Here is a 21,567-nt window from a genome sequence, read left to right as displayed (position 1 = left end):
TTAAGGTGAATTTTGTAAATCATTTAAATCTGCAAAATTTCCTAATTATTTATAGATGTTTGTCTGTTTAGATGAACAATGCTGGTTGTTTAGATTTAGTTTTGATTTAACGGTACATGTAGTTTTCTATGTTTATTTTCTACCTCATCCGATGCCGTATAAATCTGTCAATAACTGAATCAATAATAAATCTAATAAATCAGTTAATCACACTATAAGTTAAAATGAGCTCCATAATTCTGATTCTTAATCATTTTTAAAGGGCAGTTTTTCCTGCCAATTCATTTATGGTTTCAGTTTTGTGTGGTTTATATTTCTGTTTATTGTTTTTGGTTGTTTGTTCATGTTTTGGGAGGGAGGATTTATTTTATCATTTTATTTATTTATTGTTTGTTTGTTTGTTTGTTTTTATTTTAAGTATCTTCCAGTTCCAGTGTTAAGTGCTCTTTACAAATTTAAAGTTTATTGGTCTTTGAGAGGGAAAACATCGTGATCCATTTAATTTATGGTTTCGGTTGTATTAAATTTTTATTTGGTTGTGGGGTGTTTTTTTGTCAGCTTGTTTTTGGGGGGAATTTATTTAGTCATTAAATTTTTTTATTATTATAATAATTATTATTTATTTTTATTCAAAATATCTTCTGGTTCCAGCGCTAAATGCTCTTTACAAAATTAAAGTTTATTGGTCTTTGAGAGGGAAAACGTCATGATCCATTTTATTTTGGTTTCTGTTTCCCTTTTACTTTTTGATTGTTTCTGTTGTTGTGTTTCATTTTGAATATTGAAAATATCTTCCAGTTCAAGTGCTATGCGTTGTTTACAAAATTAAAGTTTGTTAATTTTTGCCGTTGTCATTAAATTTCTTAAAAATGGCCTCAAAACAACAACATTGTCGTTTATCGCAATAACATCTGGAACAATTTATCGTCCAGCAAAATTTGCTATCATGACAAGCCTCGTTATTGACTCAGACACCGAAAAGAAAAGAATCAAAAGTATTGACCACTCTGACATGCATCTCGCTGCACAAACACAAAGTCTGCCACAGAAAACAAACATGCATCAAACCGCAGGCCGATTCCCACAGAGATTACTCGCTGCGATTCAAATGCAACATGTTGTTGCCTCTACCTCCTTTGCAGCCTTTTGCCTTCAGGTAGATTAAAAGTTTCCTCGGTGTATTTTCAGGAGCCGAGGGACCAGAACTATGGCAACAACAGATCTGCATCTCCAGATCCCCATCCAGTTTGGCACAAAGGTCACTCATGTTTATGTATTTCATGGCAGTTAGGAAGGGAGTCCAGTCCGCATGCGGAAGAGGGAAAATGTTCCTGTGACGGAGGGGCTGCTGCACCCGTTTCCCAAATCAATCAGTCAGGGAGATGAACTGATGCTGTGATTCGATGAAGGCTAACAGGGGAAAAGCTTTCAGTCCAGACGATTCCAGAGGCTCGACATCGGTGGACGTCGTTTGTGGTCAGTCCAGTTTGCCTAAACTAAACTGAACTTGTTTTCGTCTTTATATCTAAATGTTGTTTATCGTTACTTACGGCTAGGCGATATGATATATTTTTTTCAAACCAGATGCGATTTTAATTGATTCACACTTTCTTTTCTAAAAATGAAATTACAAATGACAGAAAACATTTCCAAAAATTAGCTTTTATCTCATTCATTCTCTCTTTGAGTTGTGCGGCGGGGTATTAGCGCCAGGCTGCAACAACTTGTGCGAAATAATAGCAGAATAAAGACACAATTTACCAGAAGAAAGCTGGTTCACCTGGTAAACAGATTTTACTATCCAGTTATTGATTGGTTAAATTCTAAAATAATCAATAGATTAGTTCTGCACTGTACTGATGCTAAGAGGGCTGAGCTTTGATGTTAGACATTTTTTAAGTTGTAGATGCATCCTTTGCTACAAATTATCAAGTGTTCGCTAAAGGAATTTTATGTTGTGTTTTAGGCAAAAAATATATTTTCTTACTTAAAAAAGGAATTGAATTGTTTGCTTATTACCTTATTTTAATATATTTCTAATATGCCTGCAGAATCTGCCATTTTTCCTATTAATGGATTCATTGTCAAAATATTCGATTACAAAACAAATAGTTCAGAAGGCTGACATTTTTGCATTAAAAATGTATTTTAAGATCAGTTAAATTTGGGCTTTCATTAGCTTTAGGCGATAATTATCATAATTAATAAGAAATAAACACTTTAAATATATCACTCTGAGCATAAAGGGTTTACAGAATTCATCAGCTTCACCTTTCGAAGTGAAAAAGAGAGAAAAAAAGATGTGGATGCACAAAAAGTGGGTATGCACTATAAGTGAAGCATAGGGGCGCTGCGCTGGAGGGGGCGCCAGAATATGGCAGAAAGAATATTCCTAATAGAGAACAAGCTAGTGGACGCTTTTTTATATTTTCATTTGGATTGTGTTGTCTGATGACAGAGAGCAAAAGATGGAAAAAACGGAAGAGGGAGTAAAGTGAAGAAAAATCTCTTCAAAGTGGTTTTGTGAATCTATCAGGCCTGTACATAACCAGGTTAGCTTAAGCTTCTAGTAAAATGACGGGTTGAAAATAGAGACTGTAATAGAGTGGGGGGGGGGGGGGGGGGGGGTTCATCTGTGTCAGTGGTGAGTTGACAGTGAAAGTCTTTGTAGAAATTGTGTGTGTGCGTCTTTTGTCTCTCACCTTTGAGCAGGGGCAGCGGGGTGAGCTCCACCTGGGAGCTCTGGTAGCGGAACTGGGACGAGCTGTGGGACCTCCTCTGCCGCGCTCTGCGCATCGACCTGCGCGGAAAGCCGTCCACCTTCTCCGCGGACGGCACCGAGAAGCTGGTGGTCGGCGAGGAGGGGCTGGACGGGGGCAGCTTGGTGGTCTCCATGACGGCTGCAGATGTGGAGCGCGTAACGGAGGATGGATGGGTGGATGGATGGATGGATGGATGGAGTGGGTGGCTTTATGAATCACAGATGGATAATCAGTTGATTAGGATGGAAATGCGCAGGAGGGGGGAGGAATATCTCTGGAGGTCCAGTCCTGATTTGCGCCTCTATGAGAGCCGGACTGATGGCCGCATCGCCTGAATCTCCTGGTTTGTTTTACGCACAGACGGAAATGGGCTGGCGGCTCCTTCCCAGTGATGCTCAGACACACACCTCTGCTGCTGTACTGGCGTCACACAGGCTCCAGACTCGGTCATCGGCCTAAACGTGGATGTTCATTCAGGATAATAACAGCCTGATGTAGAAAACCCGCAGAGCGCCTCCTGGTTATCCCAGAGAGAGAAACAAACACAGATTCCAGATCAGTTTGCGGTTTATCCTCCTTATTAATCGGATCCGGTCCTGGCGGTGGATGATGATATCATAAAATCATCAATCTGGGCCCACCTCGGCTGCCGCATCACTGTTGTCCTTCTCTCTCGTTTTATCGCATCCTCTCCTGATTGTCTCAGCCGCTTCTCCTATTAACACATTTATATATTTCTATTTGACTCCCTGCGGCTCGGTGATTGTTCTCCACCTGCTCCTCCTCCCGCTGCCGTCCTCCAGCCGATATCAGGGCGGAGAAACAAACGGAGCCGACATGTGCAGGTCCTCCGCCGCCGAGCCGCGCTCCGGTCCCACCTCCGAGGAGCAGAAAGCAGACAAAGAGGAGAGAAGGAGCCGCTCCGCCTGGAGGGGAAACTCGAGGCCTGCGTTACACAACAGGAGAAACACACACGACCGTCCGACTGATCCGTTTTGCTGCCGTCCTCCTTCTCGGTTCCCGTTATCCGGTTATTACAGCGCCAGATTTGCGTCAAAGCGCACGAGACGACCGGAAATGATCCAGTCTTATTTTTCAAATTAAATCACAGCTAATTGACCAACATTTGTCTCTCACTTTTCTTTGTAATTAACGAAACTCACGTTATTACAGCGGAGTATTAGACACTCACTGTGACAATAAAGTTTTAATATCACAAAAAGAAAGTCGTAGTATTACAGGAATAAAATTACCACTTTATCCTGGTAATTTTATGACTTTATTCTCATATTATTTCAACTTTATTCTCATAATATTGTGACTTTATTCTTGCTGCTGAATTAAAAAAAAATCTCATTATGGCCCTAATAGTACATTGTTTAATTTCAACTTCATTCACGTCATATTGTGACTTTATTCTTGTAATTTTAAGAATAATGTTATTTTTTTTGTTAGTGTGGATCAAATTTTTTTATCATAGTATTTTGACTTTATAAACATATTAATATTACTTTATCCTCAGAATTTGTTTTTCTCAGTATTGTTCTAATTCTATTGAAAAAAAGTAAATTTTTATCCTAAGAAAATAAATTGTAGTTAATTCAGTTCACATATTGATTTATTTGTGTTAATTTTCTGTTGATTAAGATTGTCAGCTGATGTAAACTTCAAGTTCATTTGTTTTTGTTTATTTGTAAGGAATTAGAAAACTAATTTCAGGGAGCAATCCGATATTCTGCACTGGAGGTAAACTGCACTGGATTATGGATTAAGCATGTAAAATAGCTGCCCGTTTATCCCATCATTATAATCGTAACCGGACTGGGCAGCAGACGGTCACTGAAATCTTCCACAAGAACGATAAGCAACTGAAAAAAGAAATGATTCAACTTTAAAAAAAAAATAGTTGACTTGTTGCAAGTAAGCAAATTAAGTTTAAAACATATACAGTTTATTAAGTTGTCATGTTAAACGTAAATAAAATAAGTTTGACAAACTTAATTTGGTCAAATGTAGCAAATTAAGTAAATTTGTTTCTAAAGTTGGAGCTCCATTCTCTTTTTTTCAGTGTATTCACAGACCGCTATGTTCAGGTTTTAAGTGTAAAGTAAAGTTGAGTGGAAGGAAGAAGTGTAGTTTATAAAGGTACACAGGATTGAGAAGCAGACCCAGTTTAAATTCACAAAACATTTCACTTCATCAATCCTCCGATTTTGTTCAGCAGGTCTGGATAGATTTTTGCTTTTAATTGATATAAAATCACATTTTCTTTAATTGTATAGGCAGATACAGATATCGTGTTTATAAAATTGACTTACAGAATTTTACTGTGATTTAACTGCCCATGCTTTTATTTTGACGGCTCCAACCGGATGCACCCTCGCCCCACTCTGGCCGCCTTGACTGCTGAAAGGTGGCGCAAGACGAGAGAGAAAGGCTCCTCACTGCAGATGACGCTACGGCTTTGATTTATTTATTTATATGGCTCATTTATTTTAGGTGTGTGGCGTCAGGAGGATTTATTTATTTCATTCGGATCATTTTTGCGCCTTTCTGCTCATATTTCTTTGCAGAAAATCTGCAACATTCGTGCGATTTGGTTGTAAAATATCTCCTTCTGACCTCCAGCAGCGCTTTGACGTCCATCGGTGTATCTGTCTGACTCCCTTCCCCTCCTCTTCCTCTTCCTCCCTCCATACCCGGCTTCTCCTCTTCCTCCAGGAAAGGTTGTAAGTTGAGGATCAAGCTTCCTCCTATTGTTCCTCCCAATCAGACCATCCAGCGCTCAGGTACCCACAATCCCCTCATCTTCCTCCGATCAGGTCCTAATGTTTTATTCCCGCTCTAAAAGAAAATAAACAAACTTCGGATCGTCAGCTGAAATATTCAAACTGATTCAACATTATAATTTTTTTTCTTTTTTTGTGCCGATGATGGTGCAAGATAAACACCAAAACGCACAATGACCAAATTTATTACGGTTGTTTATTCGTGTTGTTTCAGTTTTATTGATTAACTTCATTGAAATAATCACCAATATATTGATATAATTTCACTACAACTGATTAAATGAGTCCAGGAAACATCTTTTTCTCCATTAAAATATTTTTTAGTGCGTTTTAAGAAATGCGTACACTGTAAAATCTGTCACGTTACTTCAACTTTGAATATCTTTCTTGAAAAAAGCTTTCTTAAAATCCGAGGTTGGGTTAAAAATCATTACTTTTTCAGCTGTAATGTTTTCATTGTTGTTCAAATCTCTGTGCTGGTTTGATGGGTAAATATTTGATTATTGGTTTAGTCGTTAAAACTTGATCATTTATTTCATCTGAATTATAAAGTCGTGTGAACCTTTCTTTTTTTTTTTAGATTATCCAAGCTGTTTTATTTACAGCAAACTACACGGACTAAGCATAACATTATGACCGTCTGTCTAAATTGTGAGTACCGCCTGCTTTCGTTTAATATTTGTGGGTTTTTCTGTGGAAAATTCACATAAAAATTTGCTTAGATACAGATTGTTTTTATACAGCTTATCTAAAATTTTCTAAATAAAATGCATATGCAATACTTTTGACTATTAGACTGAGATGGGCTCTTTTTAAAGTTATATTTTTATCTGATTTCAAAAAAAGATTGAATCTTTTCAAAGATTCAGTACCTTACTTTTCTCTGTAAGGTACAAAGCAAAGAATCCATTTTTATTAACCTTCTTTCTGGTTTCCTTCCTGGTTCTTGGCCTGTTTTTCCTTCCCTTTGTTCTTCAATCTGTCGTATTTAAACGCCTCTTCTCTGACTAGCTGAATGAAGATGTTTGGACATTTCCACCATTTTGCTTTAAAGTTATTTTTCGGGTAAAATGGAGTCATCTACAGTTTAGATTTCCTAAAATTAAACTAATAAGAGGGAACACACTTCAGGAAAAAAAACATGCATGAATTTGATTTAATTTAATGTTTTAATTACGGAGTTAAGTAGATAGAAGTAGATAAAGATGCGTGCATTAAAGAAAAAGCTTTTATTTTGCATTGTTTTACACAAAAATACACTACCACAGCATAAATACATCTGATAAATACACACATCTTAAAAACACACTAAATTGTTAATATAAATCCATATATTTCCTCTCTCCACCTATATATATATATATATATGCATAAACTCTATATTTTATATTTAATTACAGAGACAGAATCAACATGAATCATTAGAGAAATCTAAATTGTCATTTAAATAAAAGCACTGGCCTTTTCCTAGATGTAAGAAAAAGTAAATTAAAAGTTGAAATTAAGTGAAAAACAAAGTTAATGCAGCATTTTCATCCAAAGTATGATAATTGTTAAATTACTAAATGGTCCCTAAAAACCCTCTCATTCATCCAAACTAAACTCATTCAGCATTTTTTGGCAACTTCTGGTTTGTAAGACAATCTTTAAAATAAAATTAATGACATATAAATCAGAAGAGCATAAATAGAAAAATAACATTCATCCAACATGGCTGTTTTATCTAGAGCATGAATGTTTTCCTCTCCAATCCTCAGAAGATCTAACATTAAATTCATAACCTGTTTAACTTGGGTTGAGTTGATGCAAAAAAAAATGCATAAAATGTGTAAAAATGTAATTTTTTTTAGAGACGTTTCTCCTTCAAGAGCTTTTTTGAGCTAAACTGAACAATCTGTGTTGTTTCTTTTATTCCCTCATGTTGAAATCCCTTCAGATTTTTATGTTTTGTTATTTTCCACAAGGTAAATTTGTTTTTATGTGTAATAATGGATGGGAAAATCAACTTTCTGATGACTTTATAATTAGTTTCCAAAGTAAAAATAGATCAGAATCATGATTATTTCCGCTACGTTTGAAGGGAGCTGACACCAAGATCATTAATAAAAGAAAATGGAGAATACAAGTTATATAAATTATTTCTCCTGCAGTGTGCAACAGAGCATTTTTGTGTCCAAGGGAAACAGTTTAAGCAATTTATTTACATAGTTTTTTTTTTTAATTACCTGAAACTACCAAACCTCTCAAAATTCAATTTGAATATTTAAGAGAGGAAAGAAAAAACTTTGTGTTTAAAAAAAATCTAGTTGAACTGCTAAAACAGGATTTCCAGAGGTTAAAAATCAGAATATTATTTGATATTTGAGGACTGAAGCTGATAAATGTTGATTTATCTTTAAAAGGTCACACTTTGTGTCCTTGGCCCACAGGTGGAGCCGTTTACTCTGTTTTCTACTTTTACTAGCAACAACTTTCTAAAACATAAAACTTTTGCTGATGTTCTAAAGTTACTATTATTATTATTATTGCCTCCTCAGAAAAATCCGGTGATAAAATCCACTTTTTGTGGCCAAAACTGGCATTCAAAGAGTTAAATATTCAGAAAATAATAAATATTTGTTATGTATGCTGGCAACTAGCAGTTAATCTCATATTTATGCAAAATTTGGAAAAACATGTTGATGCAAAATGTGTTTTATGACCTGAGACATGATTAAACAAACATCCTGGTGGGATTGCTGCGTGTTCGGAGTTGCATGTCAGCTCAGCGCGGCGCCCCGCGTGTGTCGGCTGCTGCAGCGAGTCATGAGTCAGACCAGCCTGAAGGTTTCTGCACCGCCACATTTACATCTGGTACCTGCTTCAGCCCACAGCAGCACAGACAAAACGACTGAAACCAGATTAGTTCAGATCGCACCGCAGAAATAAAACACACCGTAGTGTTCGAGGAACTGGATTTTGCAGTGTAGAAATAAAAAAGCAGCAGACAGAGAAGACAAATCCCACGGATACAAAAACAAGTTTACAAAATATGCAGCCACAGCTGCCTGGTTCAGTTTGGGAGCTTCTGACGCAAATAGTACTACAGATTACATTTCCATGAAGCGCAGCCTCTGCCAGCTTGGACTCAAAAGGTTACAGAACCAGCAGTTTCTTTTTAAATTAAGAAACAGCTGACGACCAGGACCGATTTATCGGTAGTTCTTAGAAACAGAGTGACTCAGTTCAGTTGATGTTGCAGAGTTTGAGTCCTGGAGTAAGCGGCAGATTTCAGGGGCCATCAGTTCAGTCCGCTGCCGCTAAAAAGAAAATCCGGTTGAAGAAATATTAGGGCTGAAACGATTAATCGATTACTGAAATAATTGTTAACTGGAGTAAAGAGACTCAAAAAAAGAGACTTTTTGATGAAAGAACAACACAGAGCAGTGAATAAACCAAAGCTTTACAAAAATACATACATTTTGCACTTAAGATAAAAAAATCTGTCTGTAAATACGTTCTACCCAGAACTCCTCAATTAACATAATTTTAGCTCCATTTAATTTAAATTCTCCTATTAAGCACCTTTTCTGTTCAATTATTAATCTGTTCATCCAACAAATAATCAATAGATCATCTCTACACTGTATATAAGCTAAATCAAGCAGAAATAGTTGAGCTTTTCACATGTTGCAAGCATTTTTTTAGCTGCAGATGCATCATTTGCTACCAATAATCAAGTGTTCACTAAAGGAATACTCTAATGTATTTCGAATGTTGTATAAAAAAGACTTTGATGAAAAATCTGCAGAATGTGCCAACTTTTTTTATCTGATTAATCGATTAATCGTCAGAATAAGCGGTAGATTAATCGATTGTCAGGAGTAAAGAGTATTATCTGAGAAAATTAACTGAACCTCTGAGATCGCAAAAGGCGCCAAGCAAATCTGGTGTTTGGCGTATTTTTCTTCTCTAGATTTTGGCAAACTAGACAGAAATAAAACTCTTTGTTTTGATTTTATTATGTGCAAAACTTTCTCAAAAACCATACTGCGTTTATAGATTCCTTCCAATAAGTTTTGAAATCTCTTAAATGGATCCTGATGAGTCGTTTTTCTTGCTTTCTGGAGGTCTCTGTGGTCGCTGACCAAAGGAGTACTCGCTGCTCAAACGGAGGACAAATGAAGAAGTTTTGCTCAAAACAGAACAGGAACAAAATCAGGCAAAGGCCTGACACAGGAGCTGATCGATGCATCATCCTTCTTTTGTTAAGTTGATTCATTCTTTGAGAGCTGCAGCTCCACTCATTTATTGCCAGCCAACATTTTCAGATACAGACGTATTTCTTGGCAGCCTTGGAAAATGTGTGAAATATTTAAAGTAACTTGATCTTTTATCGGATCAGTAATACAAGTACAATACCAGGAAAGAGCTTTTTCTGCTCTATCCAGGGGCGGTTCTTACATAAATGGGGCCCTGGGTGATAAGTTCCCTCTGCAGCCCCCCAAGAAGGACTTTAGCAAACTTTATTCCTATTTACATTTGTGATGGTAGAGCAGAAAAGTGTTTTTTCTGGCATTACTGTAACTGAATATCTAAGTGGAAAATTATACTGCTGAAATTAAAATGATTTTTATTTTAAGGTTGTTTACTATTATTGACATCCCTGGTAAAAATGACTAGAAAATTATGTTATTGTTGGGATTATATGACGACTCCAAGCTATAAAAACCTAATAGGGTTTGATGCAAAACAACTTTAAGTGATAAGCTCCCATTTCTTCTGAATCGTAACTTATAGGTTAATTTTGTCTTATTTAAAGTTAACTAAGATGTTTGCACTAGAAAGTGCGCCAAAAATACATAGTGAGATTTTTTGTTTTTGCAGTGTGAGACATTGGTTGTGTCTTACAGTTGGACTTCTCTCAATGTAATAAAAATAAACAGCTGTTCTGTGATGCTACTGGTTACCGAAGCCACTCAGGATCCACTCGTTGACCTCCAGCAGCTCAGAGAGAGACATGTCTTTAGAGGCGGCCGGTGTTGGTGCATGACAGCTGGTCTGACAGTGATTCAGAGGGCTGGGCACGGTGAGCAGGGACAGCAGAGACTCGGGAGCCGGAGAAACCTGTTGATCGTAACCTTCGATGGAGGCTAGAGGAGCAGCAGGAGGAGAGGTCACTAAGGTCGCAGCATTGCTTCCACTGAACCTGCAGGGAGGAAACTGAGGCAGATTCCTGGGACTGCTTGGTTTCGGTAAAGCTGTGTTTTGGACCGCTGAGGAGGAAAGCACTGCCGGTGGAGCTGCAAAGGAAGAACTGAGGGTTCTTAAAAATGAATCGTCTGTAAAGGAACTGCTTTGAGATGCTGAGGCGGTTGTGTTAGCGTTGTTGGTCAGTAGCTGAGCTGCTGTGGAGGGAACGAAGCTGGGAGGCGGTTCACAAAACAAAGAATGAGGAGCTGGATGTGTGAAGAAAGAGGCAGAATAGGAAGACGTGGATGAGGACGAGGTAACGAGGAGTTTAGCCGACGAGGCTGCTGCTGCTGGAGAGGAAGATGAAGACGGGAGGCGAGTCTTTTCAGGGTCACTGAAGGCTTTTAAACCCACGCTGGTGCTTAAGGAGGACGAGTCCTGCAGAGGACCGGAGCTGGTTTTGAGATCTGCTGGGGACGAAGCGGCGTCCTTTAGGCGGCAGTGAGGTTTGTGGCGTTCCAACGCCGTCTCATAGAGGCGAAGTTCTTTCTTCAGCTTTGCAATTTCCTTCTGCAGAGCTGAATTTGATTGCTCAAGACTCTGCAGCTCCTGAAGAAACCAGAGGAAAGAAGATGAGTGATGGGGTTTCTTTATTAAAGGTGCTTCTTTGAACAGGTTAGGATAGGTCTATGGTTTATACAAAACAAGTTCATAAAATTTTTTTTACCAAAATTACTCTTAGATAATGAGGTTTTAGTCTGCTCAGTTCTGCCTTTCATAAAGATATGTTTAAGGGCCTCTGTCACTTTAAATCCACAGAAGCTGCTGCTGGTCACAACAGTAAGTCAACTAGGGGCAGGCATTTATTGTATCATTCATTATTTATTGTGTAAAATTACTTCAATAATTTTCATTTATTGTTTTGATAAATTCCAACTTATTTTTTTAAAAACTGTCCATATTGTCAGGATTGTTCTGTTGTTTTGTTTTTGTTTTTTCCATTTTCTCCAATGTTCAATATGAGTATCAATAAATATCAATAAATTTGAAAGTATGATTGTGCACAACCAACCAGAATGCAGCCAGTGGTTTCTGGATGGTAAGTAAACAAAACACTTGTCTTCTCCAGCAGCCACTGTGCAGCGCAAACAGGGGTAAAAACAGGGTGACCAAACGTGCCAGAACTCAGCTTGGGTTGCTAGGTAACGAGTTAGAGTTCAATTTTGGTTGCTAGGTAACCTGCTGATTTGTGACGTTACATTCCAGAGGAAACAGAACCATAAAACATTAACTTATTGCCAAAAACTAACCAGGTGTTTTTTAAAGTGTTTGGTCCGTTTCTAGAAGCAGCTGAGACACGAATTAAGGTATAAAAACGCACAAAATGTGAAGGTCCCCTTTGTTAAAGCAAAGAGAAGCCCTCATCAGCCATAAAAACCCAACAGTAACACAAAGCATCCCACCCACATACGATAACGCCAGGCCTGGCGGCTGCTGTAATTAGATAGCAGAGACTCTGAGGCTTTGAGAGAGCTGCAGCAGAAAGCATGAAAGTCACCGAGACGATGATGCCCGGTTCACACCACAGCCCCCAAGGAGAAATGAAATATGGCCGTTAATAGACGGGCTCAGTGAGCTCAGCATGAAACGAGTGAGTGGATGATCAAACAAGGACGGCGATCCCCTGCTGATCAGTGCTGGACTCAAGAGTTTAATTAGAAAATAAGCTGCTGTTATAAAGGACATAACTGCAGCTATAAAGTTTGTCAGTGACATAACAGAAGCAGCTCTTGCTGTCTGTGTTTTCAAAGCCTTTGATGGTGTTAATCGCTGGATTTTAAGTGAAGTTCTTAGTAAATAAGCAGAATGATTTGCATCCTGTAGCTAGAACTAAAGTAATTAGGTCCATAAAGGGGTTCCACAAGGTTTAGTTCTTGACCCATTGTTGTTTTCTTTCTATATACAATTGGTTGGTGCAAAGTTTCCCCCAGAAAACTTGCCAAGAACAGATGGTTGGGCACTAGGGCAGTCATTCATCCAGCGGCACGTCGTGTTTTTGAGTTTAAAAATGTTTAAAGTTGACAGAAAATTTGAAAATATCACTTGATAATCATGTGCTATTGAAAGATTGAAAGATTAACACCTGAACACCAACTATAATGTCGTTAAAAATGCAAACATTTTGAAAAGACTTAAATGAATAAGCAATGCTAAGCCTGGTGGGGGCACAAGTAAAGCCTGGTGGCCTGCCAGGCTTGCACTGGGGGAAACTCTGGATTGTTAACAGAAAGAGGATTTCACTTGACGTGTTAAAGATGAATTCCTGCAGTTTAAAGCAAACATCAGAATGGGGTAAAAACGTCGATTTAAGTTTAAGTGACTTTGATTGTTGGTATCAGTCAGGCTGGTCTGAGTATTTAAGAAACTTCTGACCTACTGGGAGTTTTACACACAGCCATGTAAATTAGCACTTTCAATTTATCAGGAAAAATTTAATTACAGAAAGTAACTGCGCTAAATATTCTCAAAATTAGCAAAACTACAAAATGAAAAGTTAGCTCTGCTATTAGCACATTAGCAGATTAGCGGAAGCGTGTGTATGTAAAGGAAGAGTGAGTAGCGTCGTCTACGTGCTCGCCCTCTCAGTACATGTTCAGATACTAAGCAGTCATTTCCTTCTTTCTTATTATCCCTTTTCACGTGGAAACAAGGAAACTTTTGTTCAATACACAGTTTCTACAGGGAGCCACGTATTAAACCCTGTGGAACTCCCTAAAGGATTTGCAACAAATCAGAGACAGAATGATGATTGTTGCGTTTGAACTATGTTGCAGCAACATTAGCCAACTCTCCCTAATAGAAAAATATGTTATTAAACTTCCTATTTCTATAGTCAACTTAAACCTCAAACTTTGTACTTGGACATTGCTTAAAATAACAAAGTGTCCCTCAAATAAAGCCGCACTAAGGATCTTCTTTCTCTCCAGATAGTGTAGTTGGGCACTGAATCGCTGACACAATGCTGTGCTTTTAATTTTTTCTTTAAATCAAGCAGCTTGCGGTTTCCTTGCTTCTTCAAAATGTGGTTAAACGCCACACTGAAAGCAGAAGTGAAAGAGATGAAAGACAGAAAACAAAAGTCAGGACTTACTACACATGACAGAGACACACCCATTCATAAAACCCCAGCGATTACAGTACAGCTCATCCAACCGTCTCCAACAGACGCAGCTTTCACACAGGCCAAGAAACACCTCAGGTGTTAAAGGTTTCACTTTCTCTTTTACAGACAGATGTTGGTCTGAAATATACATGACAGGCTAATAAACTTTTTTTTTTTGCCAGTTGTTTGTTGATTCTTGCATTGTGTGTGAATTGTGAGACAGTTATTTTTTGTTTTTGGGCATGTGCACCGACTGATGGCACCCTTTGAATTTCGTTGTCCTTGTGACAATGACAATAAAGATTTATCTTATCTTATCTTATCTTATTGGGATTTAAACTTTGGCCTTGTTCTCTCTTTTAAATAAATCAAATTATTGCCTTTACCATAGAAATGTTTATTCTTTTGGCCTATTTGTCTTGGAACCTTGAATTCACCTTCAGCTTTGTATCAATTTACTGTGCAAAAATCTTGAGTCATAACTAATTTGTCCAGACATTTTACAGATCTGTTTAATGTTTTTGTTTCTGTTCAGTCCAGCACTTTACCAGTTTAAACAGAGTGTTTGGCTTTGTTTTGGTTTTTTGGGGGGGAGGTTTTGCATTTATTAGACTCCTTAATTTACCATCAGTGGCCACTGGAAAAAAAAAAAAGAATTCTGACTTTCTCAGAATTCTGACAAAAAAGTCAGAATTCTGACTTTAATCTTAGAATTCTGAAATTAAAGTCAGAATTCTGAAATAAATCAGAATTCTAAAAAAGAGTCAGAATTCTGACTTTAATCTTAGAATTCTGAAATTAAAGTCAGAATTCTGAAATAAATCAGAATTCTAAAAAAGAGGCAGAATTCCAAAAATTAAAGCCAGAATTCTAAAGTGGGAATTTTGACATTTTCGGAAAAGATCTGAATTCCAAAATTAAAGTCAGAATTTTGAGAAAAAAGTTCGAATTCTTAGATATTTATGCCATTTATTGTGTTTTTGTCAGTAAGAGGGACAAAGAACAAAAGAATAAAATAAAATTTTTTAAAAACCTGCAATATTTCATAGTTGAATATATTTAGAGCCAAAGAGCCACTTGTGGCTCCGGAGCTGCAGGTTTCAGACCCCTGAGATGAAAACTGTGATCCTACCTCAATACACCCGAAGCTAAAATTTAAATTTTAATTCCTTATTGTTTTCAGTGACTCATCTCTAAAAACAGATAGTAATGATTAGAAGGAGTGGAGTTTTTTGTCTACCTTTTTCCGGCTGCAGTTCTGGTAGTGGCAGAACCTGTTCTAAGGTGTTTGCTGGGATTTCCCCTTGTCTTTGATATTACACATTTCAAAAGGCCATTTAACAGAGGCATCATTTACTGAATTTCTGACGTGTTTTGGTCAAAGTGCAACACAAACACAGTACCGTACCACAGCATTCCCCTCCACACCGTCTTTAGAAAGGTTTTCTTTTGTTTACAACAGTTTAACTGCAATTCATTTTAAATATAGTCAGTTTAAAAGAAATACATTAAGTTCATTTCAATGTATTTTGATTTAATTTAATGTATTGTATTTTAGTTTAGTTCACCTCAGTTCAAATCAGTTCAGCTTCATTTAATATCTTTTTCAGAGATCCTTTTGAAAAAATTAGATTATTTGAAAAAAATGTTCAGTTGCTTATGGTGGTGCAGATATTTATGCCATTTATTGTGTTTTTGTCAGGAAGAGGGACAAATAACAAAAGAATTAAATAAAAAATATATAAATAACTGCAATATTTCATAGTTTAATATATTTAGAGCCAAAGAGCCACTTGTGGTTCCAGAGCTGCAGGTTTCAGACCCCTGAGATGAAAACTATGATCCTATCTCAATACAGCCGAAGCTAAAATTAAATTTTTAATTCCTTATTGAAATAAAAATATCAAGATAAAACATAAAATGTATCCAAGGGACCAATAAGTCAAATTCGAATTCCAGTTTTATAGGTGCACAGGCCCCTGCTGACCCCCATCTAGGACCGCCCATGTCCCCAAATAGTAGTGTTTCTAAAAACTATTTTATGGTAAATCATATTACTGTTATTGGAACTAATGAAAGGACATTAACTCCAGTCCCTCTGGTAACAGATCCACTAAAACTGGTCATTTATGCTCTCATTTTTTAAAGGCAGTGTCCCACGTTTTGGTTTATTTTGTCTGCTTTCCAGTAGTTTGTCCCCATGAACAGGTTGTGTTCAACTGGGTGTTTGGGAAACCATTAATCAGTGATCTAAGCTGGATAGCCTGTTAATATTTTTTAGAATTAACCTTTAAAGTGTGATAGGATAAATGTTTGCCAGAGAATTTTAATTTTTAAAAATTTAAAAGTTTTTTTCTTTCAACAAATATATATATATATTTTATTTTTTTTAAACATCAACAAGGTTTCCCCCAATTATTTTGCATCATATCTGATACATTCAGCTTTTGTGCTCATGTATTTATTCTAAACAGATTTTTTTTTATTTATGTTTTTGCACTTTTTATGATGGATGTGTGAAATATACCTAGAAAAATATTTACTTGAAATAGCAAAGTGCTAATCTAAAGGTTACAGAAATAGTTGGATACAAAATGATGTTTGGTTTTATAAGATTAACGATTAAAGCCTGATAGTACAAGAAAAGAGTCCAGAAAATCACATTTTTAAAGAAATTAATTATATGCATTCTTTTCTTGTATCATATCTGATACATTAGGCTTTTGTGGTCGTGTGATTATTCTAACCAAATATATTAGGATTATTTTTTAATTTTATGAGGGACGTGTAAAATAGACCCAGAAGCATGCTTCCTTGGAATAGCTGAGTTTTATCATTTAAAAAGTACTAACATAAAAAGGAACAGGCCACAGAAATACTGTATCAAGAATAAAGTGAGGGTAACAATTTAAAACCTAATACAAGAGCAAAAGCCAGAAAATTCAGATTTTTAATAAATTCATAACTACAAAGACTTTTTATAGTTTTTAAGTGCCTTGAGATGACATGTTATGTAATGAACTGATTGAAATTGTATAAAATATATTAGGTAGCATTTACTTAATACTTTTTTAAATGAAAGAAATAACTTAGACGTTAAGAAAAGGAGGTGATCCTTTACGTGTCTGAGCTCCAGGTATTTTTCTTAATGCTTGGCTTAAAGTCAGAATAAACTGTTGGAGAAGAGTTCAGGTTTAGCTCTGAGGGGGAAACGGGTCGGGAGAGGAAGAAGAGAAAGGAGTGTCTGTGTGTGTGGATGGGTGGTACGGGTAGAGAGAAGGGGGCGGGCCAGCGTGGAGGAGAGGCCAAAGGGAAAGTCCTTCTCTTAAAGCCGAGCATTTACAAGAAACGGCTACAAGCCTGCCGCCCGATTGCACAAGATACACACACATTCACTCCCTGACTGTCACACTGTCTGAGGGTGTGTGGGTCAGTGTGACTCGGAAGGCGGCTGACTGTCGGAAGTTGAAGAATGCAGGAAGCATGACGAGAAACAGACAGAGGTTTTCTCCGGTTTTCAGGGAGGGATTGTTTCGCACCTCGTGCAGCTCATCAGCTCTCTCCGTTTGTTTACGCCGGCTTTTCCTCGCCGCGTCTCGGTTCTTTTCTCGCCTTTTTGTCACTCTGGGTCGAGGCCGGTTCCCCTCTCCTTCTCTCTCCTGCAAAAGCAAAAGCAAAAGGTTTAATTGCAGCCCTGCAGAGTTAATGACATACTCGAAAAGATCAGGTTTACTCCGTGTTCTCCCTGACTTCATGCGCCTCCTGGGTTTGGAATTGCAGCTATAAAAAGATAAGATAAAGATTTAAAAGCTAATCTATTATGAGGCAGCATGTGATCCCTAAAACTGAAGCAGAAAATTAATACAAACATAAGCAACCCTGGACGTGTGAAGTTAAAACTGATAATCTTGAGATAGAAAGAAAGTAGAGTAAATTTCAGATTTATTTTTTTAAATAAAAATGCCAGGGTATAATTTCCAGAAAACTCCTGGTTTTAATAATAAAACCATCATTTTAGTAATAAAATGTGCTTTATGGTACTGTCTATATATAAGGTACCAATCCAATGTATTGTAGGAAAGTTACTGAAGTTCCTGCTTCATTTTCAGGTTCAGTTTTCATCCACTAACTTGAATAAATTTACCAAACTCCCCCTGTTTCTTCCCATTCCCATTAACTTGAACATGTATGTTTGAAAACATTTAGAGTTTGGATTCTGTTTCCATTAGTTTTGTTTCCATTAGTTTTCTTTTCTCTTGAAATAGTAAGAGGGAACTGAGCATATTTTAAGGTACATTAATTAGTAATTGATACTTAAGTTTCATGAGTTTGAAAACTTCCTGCAGGAATCCCTGCAAACGACTGCATGGCTGCTGTCTTGTGGATTCAGAGTGAAGATAAGGATTATAAATAGCAGTAAATATTCCCATTTCAAAGCGAAAGTGGAAGTACACAGATCGTAATCCCTATGCTATTCAGTGACAAGAACAATATGAAACTCAGATAGTTTATTAGAAATAATTGAGCCATTTTAGTTTATAACAACTATATATATATATATATATATATATATATATATATATATATATATATATATATATATATATATATATATATATATAAGGAAAGAAAAGGAATACTCCCATTAAAGTGGGCCCACTTTGAAATATATCACTCTATCTAGCTAACATTTACAAATATAGGAAAATAGACACGCTGACAAATGTCTTGTCTCCATTGAGCGGTCCGGTCCGGTCCGGTTCGCTATTTTATGTATGTACCAGGCGTTTCACGTCTCACTGAGCAGGCAGGGCTAAACCCAAACGGCCAACATGGCGTCCTACTAGCACGACGACGAACGCGCTAGCCGTTAGCATGTCTCTTTCTTGTTGCGAGCAGTAACGTTTTTCTGTCCGCCAATCGATGGAGTGTGTTGTGTGACGTCAAAAAAAATAAATAAATAAATGTTAAAAAATGAAGGGGTTGTGTGACGCCACTAGCTCCGCCCTAACGGTGCCGTTATCGTTGTTCATTGACACATAAGGAGGCCCGGGAACGGTGCGGCAGGTGTCGGTTATATGGGCCGATTTTATAACGGAACAAAAGAACCGAACAGACTCCTCTAGAAACGAAGCAAAAATGGGATTTCACATAATCGATACATGTCATTAATTATCCATACTGGTTTGACGTAGAGGGACTCCAGAAAAAAATTTGGAACCCATATGGATTATTTCTATGTTGTACAATTTAAGCAGATAATATATTAATATCCATTTAAAACGTAGGGTGACCAATTAGTTGTCTCGGCCCATTCAATCTGAGGATATGGGGCCTAAATAGACTTGTTGGTTGGGTATCTGCTACACAAAAATCTATAAAATTGGTAAAATTTGGGCCCCATGCGGGATATGTCTATTTCTACTAGCCATTACTACAAACAATAATTATTAGTGGTAAAAAAAATAATACTGCACAGTAATTGTTATATAGTTCAAATATGACAATGACATGTTAAATTTAATTATATATATATATATATATATATATATATATATATATATATATATATATATATATATATATATATATATATATATATATATGTGAAGGTGATGAGAGCTTACCAGAGCAGAGGTGCTGCTGCTGCACTCGTCCGCTGACAGGGAGCCGCAGGGGCTGCTAAGCTCACACCCGGTGTCCATGAACAGCAGGGGCATGTTTCTCCTCCAGCAGGACTGACTTTCACCCGGTCCGGATCAGCACACATCCAGCCTAGCAGGGTGAGTCAGGCCGACCCACCTGGTTCTGCAGGTAGCTCGGTGAGCTGCTGCTGATGCTGTGTGAGGACTGAGCCGCTCAGTCAGCTGCTCCGAGCAGTTTTGAGTGCAGGCGGGTTGACTCCCGGCAGATGATGATGATTATGATGATGATGGTGATGCAACATGACGCAGCAGCTTCTTTCGGTTTCTCTTTATTTTAAACGGCCCCGTTAATACTAAAGCTGACATAGGCTACCTTCACTTGCTCTTTGTTAGTTTCACTTAGCCGGCATGTAAACAAAAGACGCTCAAGTGTTCCGCCAAGATGGCGCCGAACAGACTAAAATTCGTGGTGATTGCCAGACAGTTACACATTTCCTGAGATAAATCTGTTTCCAGGTGTAAACATTTGCGACAACCTGAAAACCGTAACCGCCGTTTCCCACAACCCGTGAAGGGCTCCAGGCTTTTCCAAGCGGAAACTTTGACCATATCAGGAGAGAGGTGGTCGCACTTCCCCCACGTTCAGGGAATTTCTGGAATCAGTTTTGCCGGGAAACGAACAGAACCCACCCCCTCAGGAAACACAGTATTTTTTTTACTAGACCTGCGTGGAAAAGGACTTCCTACGAATCCGTTAATGACTGCAGCTTGCAGCCAAAAGCTGAACATCGTCCTGAGTCAGAGGTTTCTTTACACAGCTGCTTTGTTTCTGCTCCTCTGCAGGGTGTACAGTAGTCCAAAAAGAACGTTCTGTTCGAAGGAAAGTATTCCTTTGCAGTCATTTCACTCATAGACATATATATAGATCAGAACATACTTTATTTCTCCCCTAGGAGAAATTGAGTATTGGTAGACAGGCTCCCATCCAGAACGTTAAATATTACTAGACATAACAATTAGTGGTATAGAATTTATAACACGTGTGTAAATACAAGAGATTTATGTATAAAATGCATTAAATAAATACAAATGAGAACAAATATATAAATGGAAATATGTGATTCTACAAAATATTTAATTCTGCTGCTTCTGGGCTGATATAGTGTAAAATATTTGAAAACTATTTCCACCTTTAATAAAACCTTTGTCCTGTTTGATTCAACTGACAAACAGCTAATTTGAAAATATACTAAAACCAGCACTAACCGGCCTGTAGAAGAGAGCACACCCTTGTTGTGTGCTTTCCAGGGTGTCGTTTTATAGCATAATGAATTAACTATGTTACCTTCAGTTGCTATAAATAAAAGCTGTATATATCAAACATGACTTAAAAGAAAATTTACTTCCTGATTTAACACCTTGAATTTGGGCCCCTGTCTCTTTAAAAACTCTGCCTTCAGGAAGTCATCACAACATGCTCTTCTATTAACCCTTTCACAACATTTTTATCAACTTTGGGCTGAGAAGTAGCTCAGCATATGTGCGGTTCCGCCAGGCGTTTGCTAATTGCTGCTGGCTAGTCTGAAGGAGCAGAGTGAGCGAGTCAGAGGGATGAGCGCCCCTCAACAAGTCTCTACTACTTTGACTCAGCTTCCAAAAACTTCCAAGTTTCCGGAAGCTCAGAAACTTAAAAACTGCAGCCCTGAGGAGGAGCTGCGTCTTGAAGGCGGGGCTAAGTCCATCCAGGCGTTTTGCACAGCTGAATGGTTGCCATGCAGATTAAAGGATTTCTCAAACATGCATGAAGGAGTCAAAGCAACACTCCAAGTATGATTTTGGTGAGGGAATAACATTAAAAAGTTGATTTTACACAACACTCCCCTTTAAACTCGTCCACCTTCAATGACTTCTTCCTGCTGCTTCACTTTTCTCATTCATGTTCTGACTTGTTTAATTCATCTTCTCTCCAGGGTTTTTCCACTTCCACAGAAACTTCTTACTCTTTAAACCAGCCTCACATTTCTCTTCTCGTTAAA

The 21,567-nt window shown here is 37.6% G+C and overlaps 2 protein-coding genes across 3 annotated transcripts in view; both read right to left on the bottom strand.

The window, feature by feature from the left end:
* Positions 1-3,869, bottom strand: part of ppp2r5b (protein phosphatase 2, regulatory subunit B', beta) — a 49,721-nt gene extending 45,852 nt beyond the window's left edge. Inside the window, exons 1-2 of one of the 2 annotated variants that reach the window (XM_032582822.1) lie at positions 3,404-3,869; positions 2,703-3,279 (exon numbers count right to left, since the gene is read on the bottom strand). In XM_032582822.1, coding sequence (XP_032438713.1) covers positions 2,703-2,895 — 193 coding nt within the window. In that variant the 5' untranslated portion in view covers positions 2,896-3,279; positions 3,404-3,869. Of the gene's footprint in view, positions 1-2,702 lie in introns of both variants that reach the window. The other variant, XM_032582821.1, reaches the window with a different exon arrangement.
* Positions 3,870-9,551: 5,682 nt separating this feature from the next.
* Positions 9,552-20,615, bottom strand: batf2 (basic leucine zipper ATF-like transcription factor 2). Its single transcript, XM_032582047.1, has 3 exons — positions 19,514-20,615; positions 17,426-17,545; positions 9,552-11,332 (listed from the first exon to the last, which is right to left on the bottom strand). Exons 1-3 carry the CDS (start codon positions 19,604-19,606, stop codon positions 10,490-10,492), a joined length of 1,056 nt encoding a protein of 351 aa, XP_032437938.1. The 5' UTR covers positions 19,607-20,615; the 3' UTR covers positions 9,552-10,489.
* Positions 20,616-21,567: the final 952 nt, after the last annotated feature.

Source organism: Xiphophorus hellerii, chromosome 14, assembly GCF_003331165.1.
Source record: "Xiphophorus hellerii strain 12219 chromosome 14, Xiphophorus_hellerii-4.1, whole genome shotgun sequence".
Classification (NCBI taxonomy): domain Eukaryota; kingdom Metazoa; phylum Chordata; class Actinopteri; order Cyprinodontiformes; family Poeciliidae; genus Xiphophorus; species Xiphophorus hellerii.
The sequence above is the reverse complement of the archived record's forward strand: the minus strand, read 5'-3'. Positions and strand labels throughout refer to the sequence as shown.

What these genes read in the sequence shown, in the direction of transcription:
- batf2 (XM_032582047.1), bottom strand. Translation starts at nt 19,606, where the DNA reads ATGCCCCTGCTGTTCATGGACACCGGGTGTGAGCTTAGCAGCCCCTGC. An exon ending in GCAGCAGCACCTCTGCTCTG is followed by an intron (nt 17,546 to 19,513) that starts GTAAGCTCTCAT and finishes TTGCTTTTGCAG; the next exon opens with GAGAGAGAAGGAGAGGGGAA. An exon ending in GAGCTGATGAGCTGCACGAG is followed by an intron (nt 11,333 to 17,425) that starts GTGCGAAACAAT and finishes TGGTTTCTTCAG; the next exon opens with GAGCTGCAGAGTCTTGAGCA.